This window comes from Mustela lutreola, chromosome 7 (genome assembly GCF_030435805.1).
Source record: "Mustela lutreola isolate mMusLut2 chromosome 7, mMusLut2.pri, whole genome shotgun sequence".
Taxonomy (NCBI): Eukaryota; Metazoa; Chordata; class Mammalia; order Carnivora; family Mustelidae; genus Mustela; species Mustela lutreola.
The window spans coordinates 105,659,742-105,681,695 of record NC_081296.1 but is presented as its reverse complement, the minus strand read 5'-3'; the positions used below and the strand labels follow the sequence as shown (position 1 = coordinate 105,681,695).

The 21,954-nt window shown below is 41.8% G+C and overlaps 1 protein-coding gene across 7 annotated transcripts in view; it reads left to right on the top strand.

Annotated features, from left to right (window-relative positions):
• The first annotated feature begins 2,713 nt into the window (after positions 1-2,713).
• Positions 2,714-21,954, top strand: part of TRIM9 (tripartite motif containing 9) — a 109,779-nt gene continuing 90,538 nt past the window's right edge. For all 7 annotated transcript variants that reach the window (XM_059182078.1, XM_059182075.1, XM_059182077.1 and 4 more), the window contains exon 1: positions 2,714-3,642. In XM_059182078.1, the coding sequence (XP_059038061.1) occupies positions 2,821-3,642 (822 nt within the window). In that variant the 5' untranslated portion in view covers positions 2,714-2,820. The remainder of the gene's footprint in view (positions 3,643-21,954) is intronic.

Sequence of the window (21,954 nt, the reverse complement as noted above, 5' to 3'; positions counted from 1 at the left end):
ATTAAATCACTTCAATATATTTCATAATAGGTCAATTCTTGATGTATTGATTATATCATAAATCTATATTCTATTGAGTCTCTGTGAAACCAACAGCATATTACACCACAGACATTCCCTAAAATCATCCTTTATTTTTAACTTAAGATATGTTTTCTGCTAATTAGCAGACCTCTTAGATGGTGGTTTTGGCTTTTTCGGCTGCTAAAACAAAATGTCACAGACTGGGTAGCTTATAAACAATAGAAATTTATTTTTCACATCCTAGAGGCTGGGGATTACAAGATTGAGTTGTCCACAGATTTGCCCTGTGGTGAGGGTTTGCTTTGTCATGGACAGTGGTCTTCTCATGGTAACCTCACACGGTGGAAGGGGGCAAAGAAGCCTTCTTGGGCCTTTTTTATAAGTGCATTAACCCCATTCATGAAGGCTCTACCCTCGTGGCCCAATCACCTCCCAAAGGCCCCACCTCCTAATACCATCACCTTAGGGATTAGGATTTCAAGATGAGAATTTTGGGGAGACACATTGAATCTATAGCAGATGGAATTCCATGAAAGACAAGTTCAAACTCATAAAGGGAATATTTGCTGCTCACTTTGAAATGTACATAGCCCTGGCCCAAGGCTACTGTGACTCAGCCAAATGCATACAAAAATCCTGGAAAGGATTTTTATATATTAAATTATGCGTGGTACTGACACTCTTTCCTAAATTTCTCAACAATTAACTATTTAGAATTAGCAAATTCTCTTGGGACCCATAAATTGGATACATCCTTCAGATACAGATAAAGTTCCAAGTCCCCATGAAGAAACTGTATGGCTGTAAACAGAGTACCTATGCCTTTGGACGCTCTGGATTTAGCTAGTTAAAAACCAGATTAAAAAAGAAATCATATAGCATTTATGGTTAGCTTAATTTTAAATAAAAATGAGAACCATTCCCCCAAGAATAATCTAGTGCTGTTTTCATTGCAACTGAGGAAGATTTTGGAAAGATAATGTAGTTTAGTGGACTATTTCTCCAAGGGCAGGATTATGGGCCACTTTTTACTGGGCAATAAAATGCTTTTAAATTCTAAATGGTGCTGCATATAATCAAGTTATCTCTTTTTTGGAAGACGAAAAAATGGAAGATTTCTTAGACCTTGGGAAGAGTTTTTGCCATTTATTTATGAATCACTGAGCAAAAGGCAGCCATGTACTATTTCAAATAAGATGCTATCTCAGAATGTCACCGTCACTTGACTCAAAGATTTTTCTTTCTCTGTTTTTTCTTTCTTTCTTTCTTTCTTTTTCTTTTTCTTTTTTTTTTTTTTTTTTTTTTTTTTTTTTTTTTTTTTTGGCGGGTTGGGGGAGGAGCTCCTCCTCCTGCAACATCAAGTCAACAGTTCTGTGGGCAACGGACAGGACCAGATTATCTCCATCAATATTTGGTACGAGGGAGAAGAAGGGTGCTTAATATATAAGGACTAACACTCGATCTCGCCCCCATGCCCCTCTTGCACCCCTCCACCAGCACCATCACCCAACGCACTTCACTGGAGCAAACAGAAACAACCCACCATTCTGAAGCTGTGGTAAACGCTCAGGCCACGTGACACTGAATAATGCTGTTTGCATTCAAACACTGAGACTCCGCAGTGACACAGTAATTCATCTGCAGCTAGTTACTGAACTGTGGGCACTGAGAAATAGGCAACCCGTACTGAGCCAAGGGTACTGCTGGCCTCGCGAAAGCTCGGCCGGATGCAGAGAGCGGGGTGACAGCACAGCTTTGGGAGGCAGGGAGAGTGAAGAGGGGAGAGAGGCACGTTCACACCATAAGGTTCACGCCGCGCTCTGAGAAGCCTCTGGGGCGAGCCTGAATTTAAAGCGGGAAATGAAGGGGCTGACAGAGATTTTAATATATTGAGCCTTCACATCGGTCGCGTAGCTCCAATCTCACGGCAACACTAAGGAATTGGTATTATTATTAATCCCCTCTTAGACCCTAGGGACGGAGGCTGAAGGAAGCAAAGAGGCTCTTCCTGGGGCTTACGCCCCGCGCGCCAGACTCCCAGGAGGCGGGAGCGCCCGGGCCGCGCTGCACCGCTTTTCCGGAGGGGGGAAAAGCGGGGCTGCGGCACAAAAACCTAGGCCTGGGTGAGGCGCCAGCCCAAGCTGCCAGCGCCGGAAGGAGAAGGGGGGTCTCGCAGGCGCGCGGCCCTCGCGGGTGGTAGGTCGGCGCGGAGACCAGAGCTGGAAGGCAAACGCAGACAGTTGGCGAGAAGCACCAGCCCCCTCGGCCCGCCTACTCGCTGTGGGGAGGGGTTTCTCACGCCCCCTGCTCCTGGGTGACTGCACCGGAGGTCGGAAGGAAGCGGGGCGAGGGATGAGTCATCCCGCCTGATTCCTCCTTCCCGGTCCTTCGCCTCCGCACGCCTGCCCCCTCCAGAGATGGAGCAGCCGAGAGCGAAGACTCGCTCTTCCTCAGAGTCCGCTACCAAACCCCCTGTGGCCTGCAGAAGAGAGGAGAAGGACGCGGCGTGTGGCCAATGAGAGCTTCGCCCTCTCGCCGCCGGCCAATGGGCCGCTGCTTACAGGGTAGGGCGGGACTAGGAGGGGGCGGTCCGGGGCTGGCGCGCGGCGTCGCGGTCCCGTGGCTCACAGAGAGAGTGGCTCCGTGAGAGAGCGCCTCACCGGGAGTCGGCGCCTAAGCGACGCGAGAAGGCGCCACCGCCGCTGGCCAAGGTGCTGGAAACGACAGGCCGGTCGGCCGCTTCGCCAGCTCAAGCACCCGTTGCAGCTGCTGCTGCTTCGCTCCAGCTCCGTCCTCATGGAAGAGATGGAAGAAGAGTTAAAATGCCCTGTGTGCGGCTCCTTCTATCGGGAGCCCATCATTCTGCCCTGCTCTCACAATTTATGTCAAGCGTGCGCCCGCAACATCCTGGTACAGACCCCGGAGTCTGAATCCCCCCAGAGCCGTCGGGCCTCAGGCTCCGGGGTCTCCGACTATGACTATCTGGACCTGGACAAGATGAGCCTATACAGTGAAGCGGACAGCGGCTACGGTTCCTACGGGGGTTTCGCCAGTGCCCCCACTACCCCGTGCCAGAAGTCCCCCAATGGCGTCCGCGTTTTCCCCCCGGCTATGCCGCCACCGGCCACCCACCTGTCACCGGCCTTGGCCCCGGTGCCCCGCAACTCCTGTATCACCTGCCCCCAGTGCCACCGCAGCCTCATCCTGGATGACCGGGGGCTCCGCGGCTTCCCCAAGAACCGCGTCCTGGAAGGGGTAATTGACCGTTACCAGCAGAGCAAAGCCGCAGCCCTCAAGTGCCAGCTCTGCGAGAAGGCGCCTAAGGAGGCCACCGTCATGTGCGAACAGTGCGATGTCTTCTACTGCGATCCGTGCCGCCTGCGCTGCCACCCGCCCCGAGGGCCCCTAGCCAAGCACCGCCTGGTACCCCCGGCCCAGGGCCGCGTGAGCCGGCGGTTGAGCCCGCGCAAGGTCTCCACCTGCACAGACCACGAGCTGGAGAACCACAGCATGTACTGCGTGCAGTGCAAGATGCCTGTGTGCTACCAGTGCTTGGAGGAGGGCAAACACTCCAGCCATGAAGTCAAAGCTCTGGGGGCCATGTGGAAACTGCACAAGGTGAGTCCTAAGAAAACCTACCCCTAACTCCCCTCGCCTCCAGTCCTGTTTTGCAGTCAACCGTCTCCCTTTTGCGCACAGTGCATCCCAGTAGGGGCGCAATGCAGGTTCTCCTGTATCTGCTTCCCCCGTCTGGTGCACTGCAGAAGCGCAGGGGGAACCTTACAGCTAGCGCAGGGGAGTTGAATATCCCCAGAGTTGTTGCGGGGATGCCTGAGAACAGGTCTCCCGGGGGGCCCTGCCTAACCCGGGGCGTCCCCTCTCCGCCGCGGAGGCGCACCCTGAGGTGCCCGCCAGAGTACTGGAAAGCGCTGCGTAACTGGGCAGAGGAACGCCAGCGCCCGGGACTGCCAGGAATGCTCCAGGGCAGATCCGGCTGCGGTCCCCAGGGACGGAGTGGGGGCGGTGGGGCGGCGCGACCCTCCGAACGCTGGAGCTGCGGGATAGACTGGCGCTGTGATTCGCGGCGGGGGCGGGGAGAACTCCGCGGGTGGAATACTGATGAGTCCGCGCGGGCCCAGACCGGGGGTCCGCGCCGGAGCGGTTGCGGGACCCGGTGCTTTTGCCCCCGGGAGGCGGAGGAGTGGGGAGTGTGTTGCGGGAGGGGGGTGGGGGGGGGTGGGGAAGAATACTGTGGCTGCCAGGGCAACAAGGCTTGATGGCGGCGGGTCCTGACCCTCCTGGGGGCTAGGGACTTGGGGCTGAAGTAGCAGGACCAAGGTTACTGTGTGGTCTAGGTCTGAAACCTAGGCAGATGCGTCTCCCAGAGTGACCCCATCCTCCCAACCACCACAAACGCATTTGTCCAGGATTCAACCCTTTTTCTCTTTCAGTAGTTGTCTTTGACAGCTTTGAGGCACCTGTTACCACCAGATTTATCTTTCTGGTCTCTTTTGATGTGCCTTTACCAATGTTTAGGTAAGCTTCTCCTCTGCTGGGAATCCTCCAATTGTCCCCGCATTTCTTAGACAGACCCTAGAATGGTCTACCAGGACCTGCTTGACATGTTCACTTTTGGCCTCATCGACCTGACCTCATTTCCTCCCACTCATATCGTTTGTTCCAGCTGCACTGTCCCTCAACCAATAGCAGACGCCTTACAGCTCTGCCCCCCCCCCCCCCCACACACCGCCCCCGGGGCCTTTGCATTCGATGTTCTTTATGCCTGGGACATTCTTACCCAATACCCTGTATTCATTCGCTGGCTCATTCTCTTGCCTTCTTCAGATTGTTGCTCAGATATCACCTTTGCAGTGAGACCCTTCCAAACACAGTTGCTGCCATTAGTCTCAGACACCCCTAACTGGCATGCTATATGTTTTAATTATCATGTTACTTTTGTTTTTATCTATTGCTCCCCTCCACTTATACTAGAAAATAAGATTCATGAGGAAAAGGATTTTATAATGTTATGCCCACCCAGCTTAGAAGGAAGGGAACAACTCTTGAGGAGATGTGTATAAATTTCAGTTTTAATTTTTAAATAATTTGCTTGATTGGGATGCAAAGGCTAGGGCAGGGATTCAGGATTATTGTAGGGAGATTTTCTTCACCTCATTGAGTTTCAAGCCCAAGGTTCAGGTAGGACAGTAAAGATGGTGTTCAGGCCTAGGCTATGCCCCATTAAGGGTTTCCCAGCATTTCTTGGAGACTAGAAAGGCTAGCCTCTGAGAGAGTCCATGGAGTTAAGGCTGGAACATTGGTATTTTATTTACAGCAAGAAAAGAAATAAGATATTAGCATTTTCAGCAATCAGGGAGGTTTTCTCAATTCAGTATTAATTGAATGTGATCCATGTTTACAGTTTTTTGTGTTCTCACATGTAACCTATTAAATCTTATTTGTACTGATGGAAATTTAAGTCAGCACAAATTTGAGCCCTACTAGGCACATGCATCTATTTTTAAGACATTTCAACTTAACTTTAAAAAAAAATGATATTTAATTTTGAAAGTTTTCAAAACTTGAGTTCACAGCCAATCTTTTTCTTCATGTTATGATTTCACTCTTAAACTGCTAACTATAGCCCATGATAAGTTGCCTTCCAAAACTATCCTTGGAACTAAGAAACTAATCACCCTGTCTCAAAAAAGAACGGAAGAGTCACACACTAATTAGGATGGTCAAACCACAGTGTGGCTTTTTCATGAAGAGTCTGTACTTTATCCATACAAACCAAAAGCAACCCTTTAGTCTTTGCCAAGCCCTGTATAGATTTGAAATTGTTAAATCATTCGTTTTATGGGTAATGGAAATTATGAGTGGACACTGGTGTGGACTGGGTTGAAATTTGGATGTCTGTTAAAAAAAAAAAAACAATCATGTCAAAGCCCTTAAGACATGACATAAGTAAGCTTTTAGAAAAGGAAGGTTGGTTTGTTGAAGAAAAAAAAAAAAACATTTCTTATCTGATCTTTTGTACACTTTTTCCAAAATAGTGGATAGGTATAATTTTTGTTCAGTTAATATCAGAATTATTAAACTGCCAAAAAAATGACAGAATGATGACAGATTTTAACATTTGCTTACCATCTTAGGAGAACAATGAACATTTTTCCCCATCTTATCTTCTTAATAAGGTTGTTAATGTGTCAACCCTGGATTTTCTCATATAGTCATTTATGTTCTGTTTCCACAAAATCTCATGGGCCAGAATTACTATGGGCCAGAATTTATATGTCTTTCAAAACATAAGAGAGCAAAGAATTACATTAAGTAGTTTTCCCAAAGTTGGGCAATTAGTTTGTCAACACATGTTATTACTAGACCTAAAAGTTTCCATTAATGTTCTACCATATTTATTAGTCATTTCTACTGATAAAAAATTCTGTGAATAAGTATTTCCCTCGAGCACAAAGTCCTCATCTTACACATTCAAGACAAAATGGCTGAAATTTATTTTTAAAGAGGTTATAAAAGCATCTGGTTGAAATTCATTAGTTGTCAATTGACCAAATTAAAATACTTCTTGCACATATATGACTTTCAAAATCCATGAAAAGTAATACTGCATGAAGTAGCTGTATAAGACAAATATCTGGGGCTCCTGGGTGGCTCAGTGGGTTAGAGCCTCTGCCTTTGGCTCAGGTCATGATCCCGGAGTCCTAGGATCGAGCCCCGCAGCGGGCTCTCTGCTTAGTGAGGAGCCTGCTTCCCCCTCTCTCTCTGCCTGCCTCTCTGCCTACTTGTGATCCCTTTCTGTGAAATAAATAAATAAAATCTTAAAAAAAAAAAAAAAGACAAATATCTGATAACAGTTTTCATTTAGTACCAGCACTTGCCATATTCCTTTATACAACTTAGGTTGGTTAATTGCTACACAAAAAATCATTTTGTAGATACTTTCAAACAGGCAATTGGAACCATTATTACTACTTTGTAATTTTAGCAATTCACATTTCTAAATCTAACTTTATTCTCAAATTCCAGGTGATTTTTTATCAATCACTCAATCAATACATTTGAAACTATTCTGTTGTATTTGTGCCATTGAGCAAAGATTTTTCTTTTCTGTATTAAGTACTCTGAATCTTGACTCAAAAGTTATTTTTCTTTTACTTTTTTTAAGTGAAGATTTGCAATTTAAGCAACATTTTATTTTTAAAAAGATTATATTTATTTATTTTAGAGTACCAGTATGTGGGGGATGGGGCTGGTTTAGAGGGGGAAGGAGAAGGACAAGAAACTCCCGCCCCAAGTGCAGAACCCCTGGCGGGACCCAGTCCCACAACCCTGAGATCATGACCTGAGCTGAAACCAGAGTCACATGCTCAACTGACTGAGGCATCCAGGTATCCCAGCAACAATTTAAAATTTTAATCAGTTATGCTTTAATTTTCAAAGTATTCTGGAAAAAATATCTGCTTTGTGGTATGTTGGTATTTCTTCAAATATTTATGTAGCAAAGTGTGTTATTTAATATAACTAAAATGGTAGTTAACTATCAGCAGTAAACACAATATAATCTAGATGTTCTTATGATACATATAACAGGTAGCAGATATTCATGTTTTTTATATTTTTTAAATTTATATCTAGTACAATCAGAACACTCTGTGCACAGTGGTACAAATATTAAGGAGAATGAATCAGAGAAGTTGATTGTTCCTCTTTGTACTGAGACATAATAGTAAGAGCTAGATAACAGGGGATTCCATTCCAGACCTGATACTGCCACTTACTTGCTAATAACTTGAAGCAAATCTCATAACTTCCATGCTTCCTACACACAAATCTGTATTTGTGGAAGTATTTTGAAAAAAATAATTTAAATGTTTATAACTTACTCATTTCAGTTTGGCACAAGAGAAGAGTTTTATGTAAAGCAAAAGTTGTTGTCTCACTAGTCAGTAATTATTTCCTAAAAACCTCATCCCCCAGTTTGGGATATTTTGCTTGTTCCTTTCAGAGTACAGGATGCAGTAAAAAGCTATTCTTGAAGGTGGCCCAAAAGGGTGAACTACACCTTCATGGGTCCAGAGAATACTCAGTTGAAGTAAGCACAAAGAATAAAAACACTACACAAAAATTTATTTATATATTAAACAAAGGCATTTTGTTTTTCAATAACGATGCTAAAATGATAGTTGGTATCACTGTTTTGTCAGATTCTCCAAAGAAGACAGTGTTCTCACTCTGAAGTAACAGAACTTGTTCTTCCCATATATACCACAAAACAGTGTTATTAACTGGGGCGCCTGGGTGGCTCAGTGGGTTAAGCCGCTGCCTTTGGCTCAGGTCATGGTCTCAGAGTCCTGGGATCCAGCCCCGAATAGGGCTCTCTGCTCTGCAGGGAGCCTGCTTCCTCCTCTCTCTCTGCCTGCCTCTCTGCCTACTTGTGATCTCTCTCTGTCAAATAAATAAATTAAAAAATCTAAAAAAAAAGTCATTAAAAAAAACAGTGTTATTAACTGAAATTTCAGGCAAGTCACAGTTTACATAAAGAGAAAATTATCATAGCTACCTGTTATTGACTAATAAGAATAATGCACAAAAATTATCCTTACTTTCAGTACAGTATATTCTCTCATCTAAGTATTTCTCAAACTGTGTGTATGCATATAACTCAACCTTGGCATGGAGGAGGACAGACCCATTACATGGTAAAAATTAAGAACAAAATAATTCTAAATAGTATCATTGTTATCTATTTTACCAGGGACTCTTAGTTATAAGGAACAGAAAACCCACTTAGGTGATCTCAGAGGATTTCCTGGGGAATGAAACAAGTCAACTCTCAAGGAAAGCAGAACTAGAAAGGTAGAAACTAAGTTTATTTTCTGTATCAGACAGGTTGGACTAAGTTATGCTACAGTAACAATTTCCTAATCTCAGTGAATTACAACAATAGTATATAATTTCTCACCCCCCTCAATGCCCACTAGGAATCAGCTGTGGCCCTTCTCCACATCTTCCTATTCTTGAACTTAAGCTGAAAGAGCATGTTTGGAACATGTCAACCTTATAATAGAGGGAGGAAAACAAAGCAGAACTACTCAATAGCACTTCAATTTTCTACTCAGATGTGGCCCGTCACTTCTGCTTATATTGATTGGCTAAAACAAGTCATGTGGCCACACCTGAAGGCCATACTGTAGCAAATACACTCTTCCCACAGAAGGACACCAGAAAATGACCCTATAATGGGGGCTGGAGAATATTTAGAGCAAATAATATAATATGCCACATATTTAACTCTCTCATCTCTGCTGCTTTCTCTTGCAATGGGCCTCTCTGTCTTTCACAAGCCCTGACAGGACTCCTCCAGCCCCAAGGCAGCATGGCATTTTAGTACAAGTTTCCACTGTCATCTAGCTAGAGTGTCTCTTCACATTTTCAACTTTAGAGAAAGAATCTGATTGGCTCAGCTTGCATCAGGTAATGACTGATGACTATCCAGGCCATGACCCAACCCCTTTGGTGAGGTAGATGTAGAAGCCTAGGCCGAGACAAGTGAGGTACTCACTTCAGCAGCATAACTTAACAGGGCACCAAAACTCAGCAATCAAGATAAAAAAACAGTGTAATGCCATTTCTTAAAAAATAAAAATAGGGGTGCCTGGGTGGCTCAGTGGGTTAAGCCGCTGCCTTCGGCTTAGGTCATGATCCCAGGGTCCTGGGATCGAGTCCAGCATTGGGCTCTCTGCTCAGCAGGGAGCCTGCTCCCCCTCCCCCCCGCCTGCCTCTCTTCCTGCTTGTGATCTCTCTCTCTCTCTGTCAAATAAATAAATAAATAAAATCTTAAATAAAATAAAATAAAAATAAATGCAAGAAATCCATGATCAACAAAATGTCAACATTTTAAATAAGGGCAAGATCAGTAACAGTATGGCCATGCTGAGCCATACTAGACCCTGAGTCAAAAGGAAAAACCAAGATCAGTCCTGTCTTTGTTTCCTATTTTGACTTTTGTTCATCAAAGCATCCTTACATTAATTTTTATTTTTAAAAAATGCCACATTAAAATAGTATTCATGTTGATTCCTGAGGTTTTGGCACTCCCTTAAATTCTACATCTGAGGAGAGTGCCTCATTCCCCTCTCCCAGCCCTGGCCCTGAGGGACAGAGTCATATGATACAACACCTGGCTCCTAGTTTACTGTACACTCAGAGAGAAGCTCCATGCAGAATGCCCCAGAGAGCAGCAGGAGTAGGGAGGCATTGACCAGAATTCTGTTACAGTCTCAGAAGAAACCATGCTAGGTGCAGAAGAAAGCATTTTGCTCTACTTGGATCTTCCACATTTCAGCTACAGCACTAATCTCTTGAGCTGCTTTGACAGTGACGCAATAGAGTTGATGATGATGAAAGGACAGGAAAGTATAGAGAGAGTACTGAGAGCTGGAGCTCAGTGCTCGCTCTCCACAGCAATGCCCCACCACCAAGTGGTTTGTGTTATCACTGTCCTGTACTCTGGTGAACATGGTCGTATCAGAGCAAAGCAGTCCCTCACTTCGCTTATGTTTGAGAAGAGAAGGAGGACAGAAGATGCCATAACATGATTTTGTACTCACTATGGGTACCTCTTTTAAAGTCTGTGGTTGGACTGGGAGTGGGAGAAAAATAAAACCACGGTTTCCTGTCAGTAATTTCGTCTACTTATTAGAAGGAAAGAAGAGTGTTAGTAACCATGGAGTTCAGTGTTTTGTGTTTTTTTGTCTTTTGGCTTCCTAACAGCAGTACTCTTCTTGCTCTAGTTAAATGCTTCCCCTTACCACCTTATTCCTACCTCTGCCCAGTCCCTGTGGTGGGCTGCTAATCCAGGGTCCTGCCTTACCTGGCCATGTGGAAGAGCATGGGACATAGGCCTGGCCAGTCATCATTTCCTATCCCCCTGGTCAAAGTGATTAATTTAAAAGATTAACACCTACTCAAGCTAGTTCAGTTGGAGTCCTTTTCTGAGGTTTATATATACTGAGTCAGGGACAGAGGAGTCTTGCTTTCCTCTGGACGTGGGGTAGCTGGAATAAAAAAAGCCAGGAGCTGTCTGTGTCCATGCCTCTTCCTCCTACCACTACATCAGTAGAAGAAAATAAGGCAACCCACAGAAATACAGAGCTGAGAAATGGAGAGAGAATTCTGAGAACAGTAATTAAGCCTGGAACATGTCATGAGTGCAGCCAGCTACCTTTTCCTGCCTTCTGAGTTACCCAAGTCAGTAAACCTTCCTACCTTTTTTAACTTTAGCTAGTTTATTTCAGCTACTTTCAACTGAGAAGTCCTCACTTGTAAAAGCATATGAATTAACACATGTGAACATTTATATTTGAAGATATCCTTATTCATTCTAGATATTGTCTCTAAAATACTATACTTAGAAGGCTGCATTCTGATGCCAAAAACAAAAACAAAAATGGAAAGCAGTTTCGATTCAATGAAGCAGAAATCATATGATATTTAATCTAACCCATTCACTAACTGTGTAGCCTGTACTAGCTTATTGGGCAATAGGCTGGACAGAAGAGAGCTTCTGAAATCAGACTTCTGCTAATAATCAGTTTTATTTGTTTTCAAAGGCAGGAAACCTCTGAAGATATACATCTTACTTTGACCTGTTCTTTAGGTCAGAATTTCTCAAATTGTGTTCCCGCAAAGTTTCCATACTTAAATAATTTTGAGACTCTCTGCTCAAACATGCTCCTGGTGGTTCATGTTGTACATTATTACATCAGTGTACTGATCCATTCTGCAGCAAAGAAAACTGCTAGAATCTTTTTTTTAAAGATTTTATTTATTTATTTGATAGACAGAGATCAGAAGTAGGCAGAGAAGCAGGCAGAGAGGAGGAAGCAGGCTCCCTCTGAGCAGAGAGCCTGATACAGGGCTCAATCCTAGGACTCTGGGATCATGACCCGAGCCGAAGGCAGAGGCTTTAGCCCACTGAGCCACCCAGGCACCCCTAATCTAGAATTTTCTAAACTTATTTGGCTTTGGAAACTATTTTTTATTTATTTTCTCATTTTTTTTCCCAGCTTCATTGAGATATCACTCATATGATATCTATACGTTATAATATAATATATATGTTAATATATATTAATAATATAATAAATAATATATACATTATATGTATGTATATGTATACATATAACATATATATAACATAGGTAAGTTAAAGATATACAAAGTGATGATTTGATATGTGTATATATCTGAAATGATTAACACAATAAGGTTTGTTAGTACCTCTATCCCCTCACATAATTACCTTTTTTGTAAGTGTGTAGAGATAACTTTTAAGAATTATACTCTTAACTTTCAAGTATATAATACTGTGTTGTAAATTATAGTCACCATACTGCATATTAGATCCCTAGAACTTATTCATCTTATAGCTGGAAATTTGTACCCTTTGACCAACATCTTCCATTTCTTCAGTCCTCAGCCCCTAACAACCACCATTCCATTCTCTATTTCTTTGGATTCTGCTTTTTTTAGTTTCCACATGTAAGTGAGAACATACAGTATTGGTCTTTCTCTGACTTATTGCACTTAGCTTAATGGCCTCCAGGTCCATCTATGATGTTGCAAAAGGCAGAATTTAAAGGAAATTCTTTAAATTCTTTAAAATTTATGGCTGCATAATATTCCTCTCTGTGTGTATGTGTGTACCGCATTTTCTTGATCCATTGATTTATTCATCTGCTGATGGTCACCTCAACTGTATAAACCCTTTTTTGGTGCTAAATGAGTTAGGGAAACACTATTCTAGACACTGATTAGCTAATAAGCCAGTAAGAAAGTAAGCATTCTTAATTTCTGCTATATGCAGAATAGACTACTCTAAAACTCCAGCCTGTGGATAAATGTCCCAAATAAGACTAACTTTAAATCAGGCTTCCTGGGTGGCTCAGTAGGTTAAGCCTCTGCCTTCAGCTCAGGTCATGATCTCAGGGTCCTGGGATCGAGTCCCGCATTGGGCTCTCTGCTAGGCAGGGAGCCTGCTTCCTCTTCTCGCTCTCTCTCTCTCTACTTGTGATCTCTCTCTGTCAAATAAATAAAATCTTAAAAAAAAAAAGACTATCTTTAAATCTTATGTTAATTTTTAAAATAAGTATTAAAAGTTAAATTTATGTTACTTTGAACATTAAAACCAAAGATAGAGGTAAAAGCAATTAACATAAGTTTTTTAGTGTTTATATACATATACCCAATATATGTTGCTTCCCTTTTTATTTTAAATAACTGAAAAAATTAGTTTAGGCATCAGTGATACCAAGGTAACATAATTAGAATTAACTGCTTTGGTCTGTTTTTGCCTATTTTTAGGCATTGTGTACATGATGCCAAGTGACTTATTTGATTGAGTTTGCTGTTAAATTGTGGTAGATAGAAATAGATTATTTTTAAAGTACTCATTAAAACAAAAAAGATGATTTAGCTTGAAGGTTAAAACTCTAAAGGTGCTCCTGGGACAACATATCACAACTTATGAAAGTTAAAAGAGCAGTGCTTTGCTTGGTACATTCCAGGCTTTGCTAATATTTTCAAAATGACATTTGGAGTCAGTTTGTAACCTTGGAAGAAGAGATAGTGATAAAATGGCCCCCAGCAGTGTACCTAGATTATTAGAGACGATCTAGGTTTTGTCAGCAGCATGTCTATTGTATCCCAAAAGACATTTCAAAGCCAAAAACACTTACTGGGGGTGTTCTTGCAAGCAGTTTCATCACAACCGTAAACTGGGCCCTTGTCTTAAACTGAGAACTCTCTCTCAGAGTGACACTATTCAGAAAAACCCAAGCAGAATGTCCAGAATGCACTCGACACATCATCAGGGAAGTCATCACAATTTCACTTTCCCTTAGGATATATTACACACACTGCTGACAAAAACCAGCCTGTCTGCGAGCTCTGTCCTCCAGCATTTTCTTAAACTAGACCTTCAGATCAACTAAGCCAGCCTCACCAGCCTTGCAGCAGACTAGCCTGCTGTTGGGAAGCTAAGTGCTGCTCCCTGTTCTCCAGAGTCACTCCTGCACCAGCAACACTCCCACCCCAGCTGGGTGGAATTAGAGATACTTTTTTCCCTTAACTGTAGAAAGAGAGTTTTTTTCATTTTGACTCACTCATTTTATGCTGACGAAGCAAGAACACTTGTCTTGAGTTTCTCGTCTTGAATAAATAAGCATCATTGACTTCTCTCTTCCTCAGCATGCCTGTCCCTAAAGACACACTTACCCATCATCTCAACTCTTTGCACCTGAATGTCTGAAACAGATCCAGTCATCTCAGTCCCAGTCCCTTTCACAACGTGCTCTCAAACTCTTGTATCTTCTGTCCACCCACCTCCTCAGCTCCGATCTCTGAGTTCCAACACTGAGCGCCCCCCCCCATATTATAATTTCATGTTAGAATCTCCCACTGGACCCTACAAAGACAGTCATAGATTATTTCTTATATATCTTTGTTTCCTCCATAATGCTTTTAGTAGATGTTTGAAAAGGTTTAATAAAGAAAAGAGTCGGTAAGAAGACTAATGATTAGCAAATACTCTAATATTCTAAATTTCTCATATTAGCCTGGTAATAATAGTGAAATTTGGAGTCTTCAAGTGTAGACTTTTGTTTAAAACTTACTGAGCACTTATTCATGCCAGGAACTGTTCTAAGCTGTTTCCAGGGACCTTCTCGTTTAATCTTCGGAATTCACACATTCTTCCTACGAGAAAACTGGGGTACAGAGAGATCATAGAGTCATACCAGTTTTAAGTGGCAGAGCCAGGGTTTGAATCCAGGCTGCCTGACTCCAGAGCTCACATATTAAACTGCCATTCTGTCCTACCATCTGATAATCACAGGAAATGCATGACCTAGAAAGTGCTGTTTTATGGTCCTATAAATTACAGTAGTATAACGAATAAACTGAGTTCCTTTAGTTCTCATGCATGCAAATTACTGAAAAATTAAGTCATTTGTCCCCTATGTTTCCTTGTGACAAAATAAATTTAAAGAGGAAAATACAGGGCAGGGGGAAGAGAAAGACAAGTATATTGAGTATTCCCTAGACCAGATCCTGGGAGGCATACGGGGTAGGCCAGATTCCCCTGGGAGCGGTCTGTCAGAACCCGTCAAGGAGCAGCAAATAAACAGTGGGGTTCTATCAGCTCAGCCACTGATTCATTGTCCTCATGTAATAAAATCACCATCCTAAGATTTATAGAAAGAAATTACGTAAAAGTTTAGGTTGAGGGGTGGTTTTTTTGGCATTTTCAGCATCTTTATTTCTGCAGATCTCAAACATTTATAAGTCTATCTTAGAAAACACAAAAATATGTTGAAACCTGGAAGCAAGTATCTGTTCTGTTTCTTTTCCATTTTTTTCTTGGACCTTTTGCTGAGGTGGTTAAAGAAAATACATACATTCCTTTTCAAGAATATGTGCCTGGCCCGCCTTTTCCATAAATACAAAAAGGAGTATATGAATCGGAAAAGCCTATTGTTTAAGAATGAGTTTAAGCACTGCCAAATGAAGTTTGTTTTTCATAAGCCTCGCAGAGAACCAGAACTGTGTGTTTTATACTCAGAGCTCTGCTCAAAGAAGAAACTGTTCCTTAAAGAATCAGCTTTGGAAGTAGAATGCTGAACATTGTTCTTTGGTGTGGGAATAGCCACCTTCTGTCATTAGCCAGTACACATAGATGGTTAATTCTCATCTACTGCTGATTTATTCATGTGAAGCTGACTTTCCAGCCAGATAGCATCAATTCCGCTTTATTGAGATTTTTGTTCATCCTCTCTTTACTCTTACTTTGCTTGCAGCTTGCATTTTAAGAAGCAACTGTTTGACACCAAATACTTACTTCTCTCTCCCCTGCTCCAGGAAAAGCCGGGGAGAGGGCCATGTTGCTCTGACCCATGCTGTACATCAGTTTAAGACATTATTGAATCTCTGAAAAAGCAGGCTGCAGAGGGAAGTAAATGTGAACGGGGGATCAAACAGTTTTTACCTAAGACAGCTCTTCTTCACAGGCTTTTTGATTTTGTGGGGAGCAAATGCTTGGAAGGTCAAATATACATAGGCTCAACTACAATTACAACTCACCTAAAGCCAGAGGGAAATAACTCTATAATAGAATCTACCATTTTTTGTTGTCTGTACTGTAATTTCTTTTCATGACTACAAACAACCAACAGCTGATTTTACTCTGGATATGGGTAATACACAACAGAGTGGTGCTGGGGCTGTTTTCGCCATCACCCAGATACACAAGTTCACGATAAAATGGGTAACATGATAAAATGGTGTTGCCTCTGCCATTCCCACTCCTGCATCTATGAAATGGGATCCTAAGAGATCAACATGAATCACATAGAATCAAACATGAAGTCAGACTCCTAAACAATCTGATAAATCTTACATGGTACAGATAAATCTGTGGTGCTTTTTACAAGCAGTTGTTATTGATTTCATTGGCCATCAATCATCTGGCCCAGACTTAGCAAGGAAATATGATAAAGAGCTCTCAGAACACAATCAATACTGTGTGAAGAAGCTTAATGTTTACATTCAACTGATGTTATCTGGCTGTCTTCTGACTTATGGAAGCAAATCTGCCATTAGTAGAGCTAAAACATTGTTCCATATTAAATAAAATATTCTCTACTTTCTACTTTGAGAAAAAAGAAATATGGAAATTTGGATAAGCACTCAATTTCCAGGCTGGCCTCAACAAGCATGATAAGCAAAGGTACCGAGTGTAACTACCATTCTGTTAGTGTTCAAAAATGGCACCTTTGCAGCTAGACTTAGGATGTGGACTTCTGATTTCCCTGGTCACTGCATATAAAAATGTTGTGGAAAAATGTGAATTGGTAGGGAGGTCCTATTATGTACATACAAAACATAATAGTAAATATTGTTGTTCATTGGAAAATCAACACATAAATGTTTTATATTAATTTTTAAAAACCATCAAACCAAAAAGAAAATTCATCCTGCTGGCATCGATAACATCCTTGATTCTTGATTTCCAAAGAGACTGCATCATCTTACATTCCTACCAGCAATATATGAAGGTTCTAATTTCTCCATTTTTTCACCAACACTTGTTATTGTCTGTTTTTTTGTCTAGAGCCATCCTAATGGTTGCAAAGGGATGTCTCATGTGGTTTTGATTAGCAATTCTCTCATGACTGGTGATATTAAACATCTTTATGTGCTTAATGGCTATTTTTGTATCTTTTTTAGAGAAATGTCTATTCAAAGGCTTTGCCATTTTTAGTTGGGTTATTTCTCCTTTATTGTTGGATTTCAGATCTTTTATATATTCTGGACACTTATTCACTCATTTAAAATGGAAAGGACACAGATGTAAACCTCTCTTCTCTCAGAAACACAGAAAATAAAAAGCAGACATATAATTGAGGGTGAGGAAGAAGTTAAGACTGGCCTACCACAACCTACTGCTTATTTCTTGCCCAGTCACCTCTGTCAACCAGTTCTGAGGCAGAGCTCAGATAAGTTCTAACAGAAGTGGCTCTGATGACTAGGAAACATGGGAAAGTCCAAAAGTAGGAGGAGGAAATAATCTGGTTATCAAAGTACCTGGATATGGTGGCTGTGTTACCAAGTATAACTTGAGTTATACTTCTGCCAACTTTGGTGATAGAGTGCATTTATATATTTTATATATTATAAACTTCAGTTATAATAAAGTTCCAGTGGTGCTATGGTTTCTGTTACAGGTTACCATGGTATTTAAAAAAATCACTTCCAGGTGTCAAAATGGTAGATTCTTCCCCTATAGTTGAGAGTTATAAATCGATAGAATTGAAATACTGGATATTTGAGACCACTTGCCAACCCTGTCCAAAATCAAAGGAATAAATCCCAGAATACTTTAGTAATCATGAAAATTACATAGGATGTATCACCATAAAAACACATTGATTTCTTAGAACTTATATTAAGAAGGCAATATCCAAGGACCCATTTTTCAGTTGCTTCTGTGTGTGTGTGTGTGTGTGTGTGTGTGTATGTGTGTGTGTTCAGTGAAGCTCAATTAAAACACCTATTCTCTTTTGGAGGTACTCCCATGCCCCCAAACAACCATCATCACAGCTTTTTTCTCTACTCCATGACCATAGCTATCAAAGTTTACTTGAACCTTGTTGTTCTCTCTTTAGGGGGAAATTATATATGTCTATACTCTTGAATTAATGTTCCTTTATTATATGTATTATTATTTTTTTAACACTGGCCCTCAGTAGACAGTGCCTTTACTCAAAGGATAAATCAATCTCATGTGGGAGTTTCAGCATAAAGGCTGGAAAGGGCAGCATTTGTAGAAAATAGGCTTTGCTTTGTCCCTCGCACAGGGAGAACTGCTGCATTGCAGCATGGCTGTCCCCTTGGATTGGTTGTCTGATTGGCTCTTGCCCTAGCCAAAAGCACAAAAGAAGTTTATAGGATGAAGCAAAAGATAGTCTCCAGTTGCTCCTCTTCCCCTTCTGGTACACTGCTTGCCAACTCTGTTGGCATCTGGCTGACCACCAGCACTCTCTACTCCTCCCCTCCCACAGTGGTCTCCTCTGAATCTTCTGGTTTCTGCCTACTTCTCAGCAAGCCCAGCTTTCCTTCTGATGTATGTGCCTTTGTCTGGTCATCTCCATACTTTGCTTTGGCCACTGTGTGTCCAGTCTGTACATCTAGCTCCATACCCTTGACCAGCCACTTCCAGGGAGTCTCTCTGCCCAGCCCATCTGGATTGTGCACCCTCTCCCTCCCTGGATTGGCTTTCCCCATGCTGGCTTCCTTCCTAGTGAAGGACCCAGTGCTGACAGCTCCTCAAATCATACCTCGTGGGTAGCAGCCCCAGAGCTGGCGCTGATCCCAGCAAGAGATTACTGTCATGTACTTGGCCCATCACCTGTAATGTTAAAATAAGATTATAACATACACATCTGGGTTGTATAAAAATGCACTCACATAACTCTTTTCATAAAATGATTTAGCTAAATACAAACACAGAATCCACTGACATATAGCCACCACTGAAATTAAATACGACAGATATTTAGCTGGACGTAGACGTTCTACTTATGTTGAAGGCAGAAAGTAAAAAATAATTTTCAAATTTCATCTGCAAAACAGGGAAGGAATGAATTAGTTAGTAGAAGATTATTACCCAATTTGGAGGATAGCCAGAGACTGGTCGATTACTGTCTTCTGAGTAGAGCCAAATGGTTCAATTATGTTGCAGTCTTACCTCCATAGATCTTCTGTTTACTTACATGAAAACAATGTCATCAATTTACCATTTGTATATTATTTAATTTGTATGTTATAATGGCTTTTAGGCAATGATCAATTATTGAGTGTTCTAAAATTATATGTACAAAAGGTTATTATTGTGAACTATAGGCTCAAAAATTAACCCAGTGTTTTTAGAAAAATTCTTTAATTAGCATATATATCTAAGGAGATTGATATCAAAATTACATAAATATTAGGTTTGAAAATTAACTTAATTTGGTATTTGTTCATATCTCATGATTTTCTTCGGGGATTAAATCATATTTATCAGTAGGGTACTAAAGTCACTCTGTTCCTTCCTGTCCTGTTCTTCTTTAATCTTCCCAGCCATGTTAAGGGATTTAGATGATCTGTATTCAGAGCTCCATCATCACGTAATGACCACAAGGCCCAGTGTGGGCTGCATGAGGCCCTTCCCTCTGCTGATTCAAGTTCAGGTTACTGGTGGTATAGCATAGAACACTGGCCGTTTAGCTGGCCCTGAGCTCCAGCTTCATTCAGCTGCTGGGGGAAATTCGCACAGTCAGGGAGATTTCCAGTTTGACCACATAAACAAAGCACTTTTATGTGCCCAGAAAGAGGAGTGGATAATGGTTACACAGATAATAGCATGTGACCGTGTCAATTCCCAAGCACCCCTAAGAAGAACTTGTTCTCATAATGTGTTAAAACCAAGGTCATGGAACAGCTGGTGCTAGAACAGGTTGCTGTGTGAACTGTGCTGTGAGATGTGATTTTTGTATCTGTGTCTTTTCCACCATGATCTCTTTGATTTAATAGCAAGGATCATTAGAACTGGGTTAGGAGGGCTTTGTGCATATTGAAGCTGAGACCAAGGGCCGAAACTTAAGTCTGACAGCTCATGAACACCTTCCCTCCAAGCTTAAAACACCCTGTCAAGGCTCTCAAGTCTCCTACAGGAAACGTGGACTCCTTCCTCCCTGTTCCTAAAAGTAGTTGATCATGCCCGCCACGGTGAAAGTGCCACATCAGTGCCTGGCTGGCTGAGGGCAAATGGTGACAAGCATTTTGACTTTAAGCTAAGAGAATCAAAGTTGCACAGCAAGAATTCAGGTAACAGATAAAATAGTCAAGAGAAACAGGAAATAGAATGTGCGTGGCAGAAACACAAGAACTAATCTCTGGGTAAGCCCTTTTATAGCAAGTCCTAAAATAAGAATTAGCCAAAGGACTAGAGTCTTGCTGAAAAGGCCTTTTTGTGATAAAGCTATAGTGTGTGTAGTGTGGTATTGTGCAGCTCACTGGTATGGGGGCCCAAAGAGCTTGGGTCTGTTCCTGGGTGCACTATTATCCAGACAACACAGGAAGGACTGAGAACACAGGCCTTACATACTACCTGTGTTTAACCCCTGGCTTTTAACCCCTTTTAACCCCACTGCTTAGTTGTGTCTGTGCCTCAGTTTTCTCATCTGTAAAATGGAGATGATAATCAGACCATATAGAGTTGTTGAATCACTGTGTACCTGAAACTAATTCAACACTGTATGTTAATGATGCTGGAATTTAAAAATATTTTTTTTTAATCAGACCAAACCCCAAGGATTGTTGTATGGATGACAGGTATGGTAGATACAAAGTCACTGGAACACAGCCTGGCCAAAACAAGTGCATGATTAATGTGAGCTTATGAAATAGGACTTGAAATTATAGATATAGATTAAACTTATATTTAATTTATAATTATAAAATATAATTTGTGTTATTTATATTAGATATATGGTTTATTATACAAAATTGGCTCATGTAGTTGGATGCTAAACCTGGACAGAAGCAAGTTAGTGGTGTTGTTCAGTCTGAATCTGATGGCCTGAGAACCAGGGAAGATGATGGTGTAATTCCCAAACTCAAGGGAGGAGAAGACCAATGTCCCAGGTCCACAATCAGTTATAGAGAACAAATTCTCCCTTCTTCCACATTTTGTTCTTTTCAGGCCCTCAATACATTAGATGATGCCAGGCACACTGGGAAGGGCAGTCTGCTTTACTCAGTCTATGAATTCAGATGCTAGTGTCATCCAGAAACATCCTCATAGACACTCAAAAATAATGTGTAGCCAAATATCTGGGCAACCCGTGGTCCAATCAAGTCAACACACAAAATTAACTGTCATATTATTTTAGTCAGAGGTTGGCCAAGAGCAATGAGAAATTGAGATAGATCGGATTCCTCCCTCCAAAGTCTTGAGAGCTAAGGCAGCTCAGCCATCTATACTGCCATTTGCTCTTGCCCAGGGCCTCCTCTGAGGCTTCCTCACTCGCAGTCACCTCTCGGTATTTGCAAAGAATTTGGGCAGTGATTTCTAGGAAGGCAGCAAGGATGGAAAAAAAAGATTGACAGGCAACAAGTTGCTCCCGAAACACAGCCCCAAATAGGCATGTGCTCCTAAAAACTTGAGTAAGTCAATCCGTATTTTGAATGTACCAAGACATTTTCAATAGAAGGAAGTCTGGTATATATTTTTCAAACATAAATATCTATTATAAAGCCATGATGCCTAGATTCCAGGACATCAGCAGGTTAATAATAGCTTCTTAA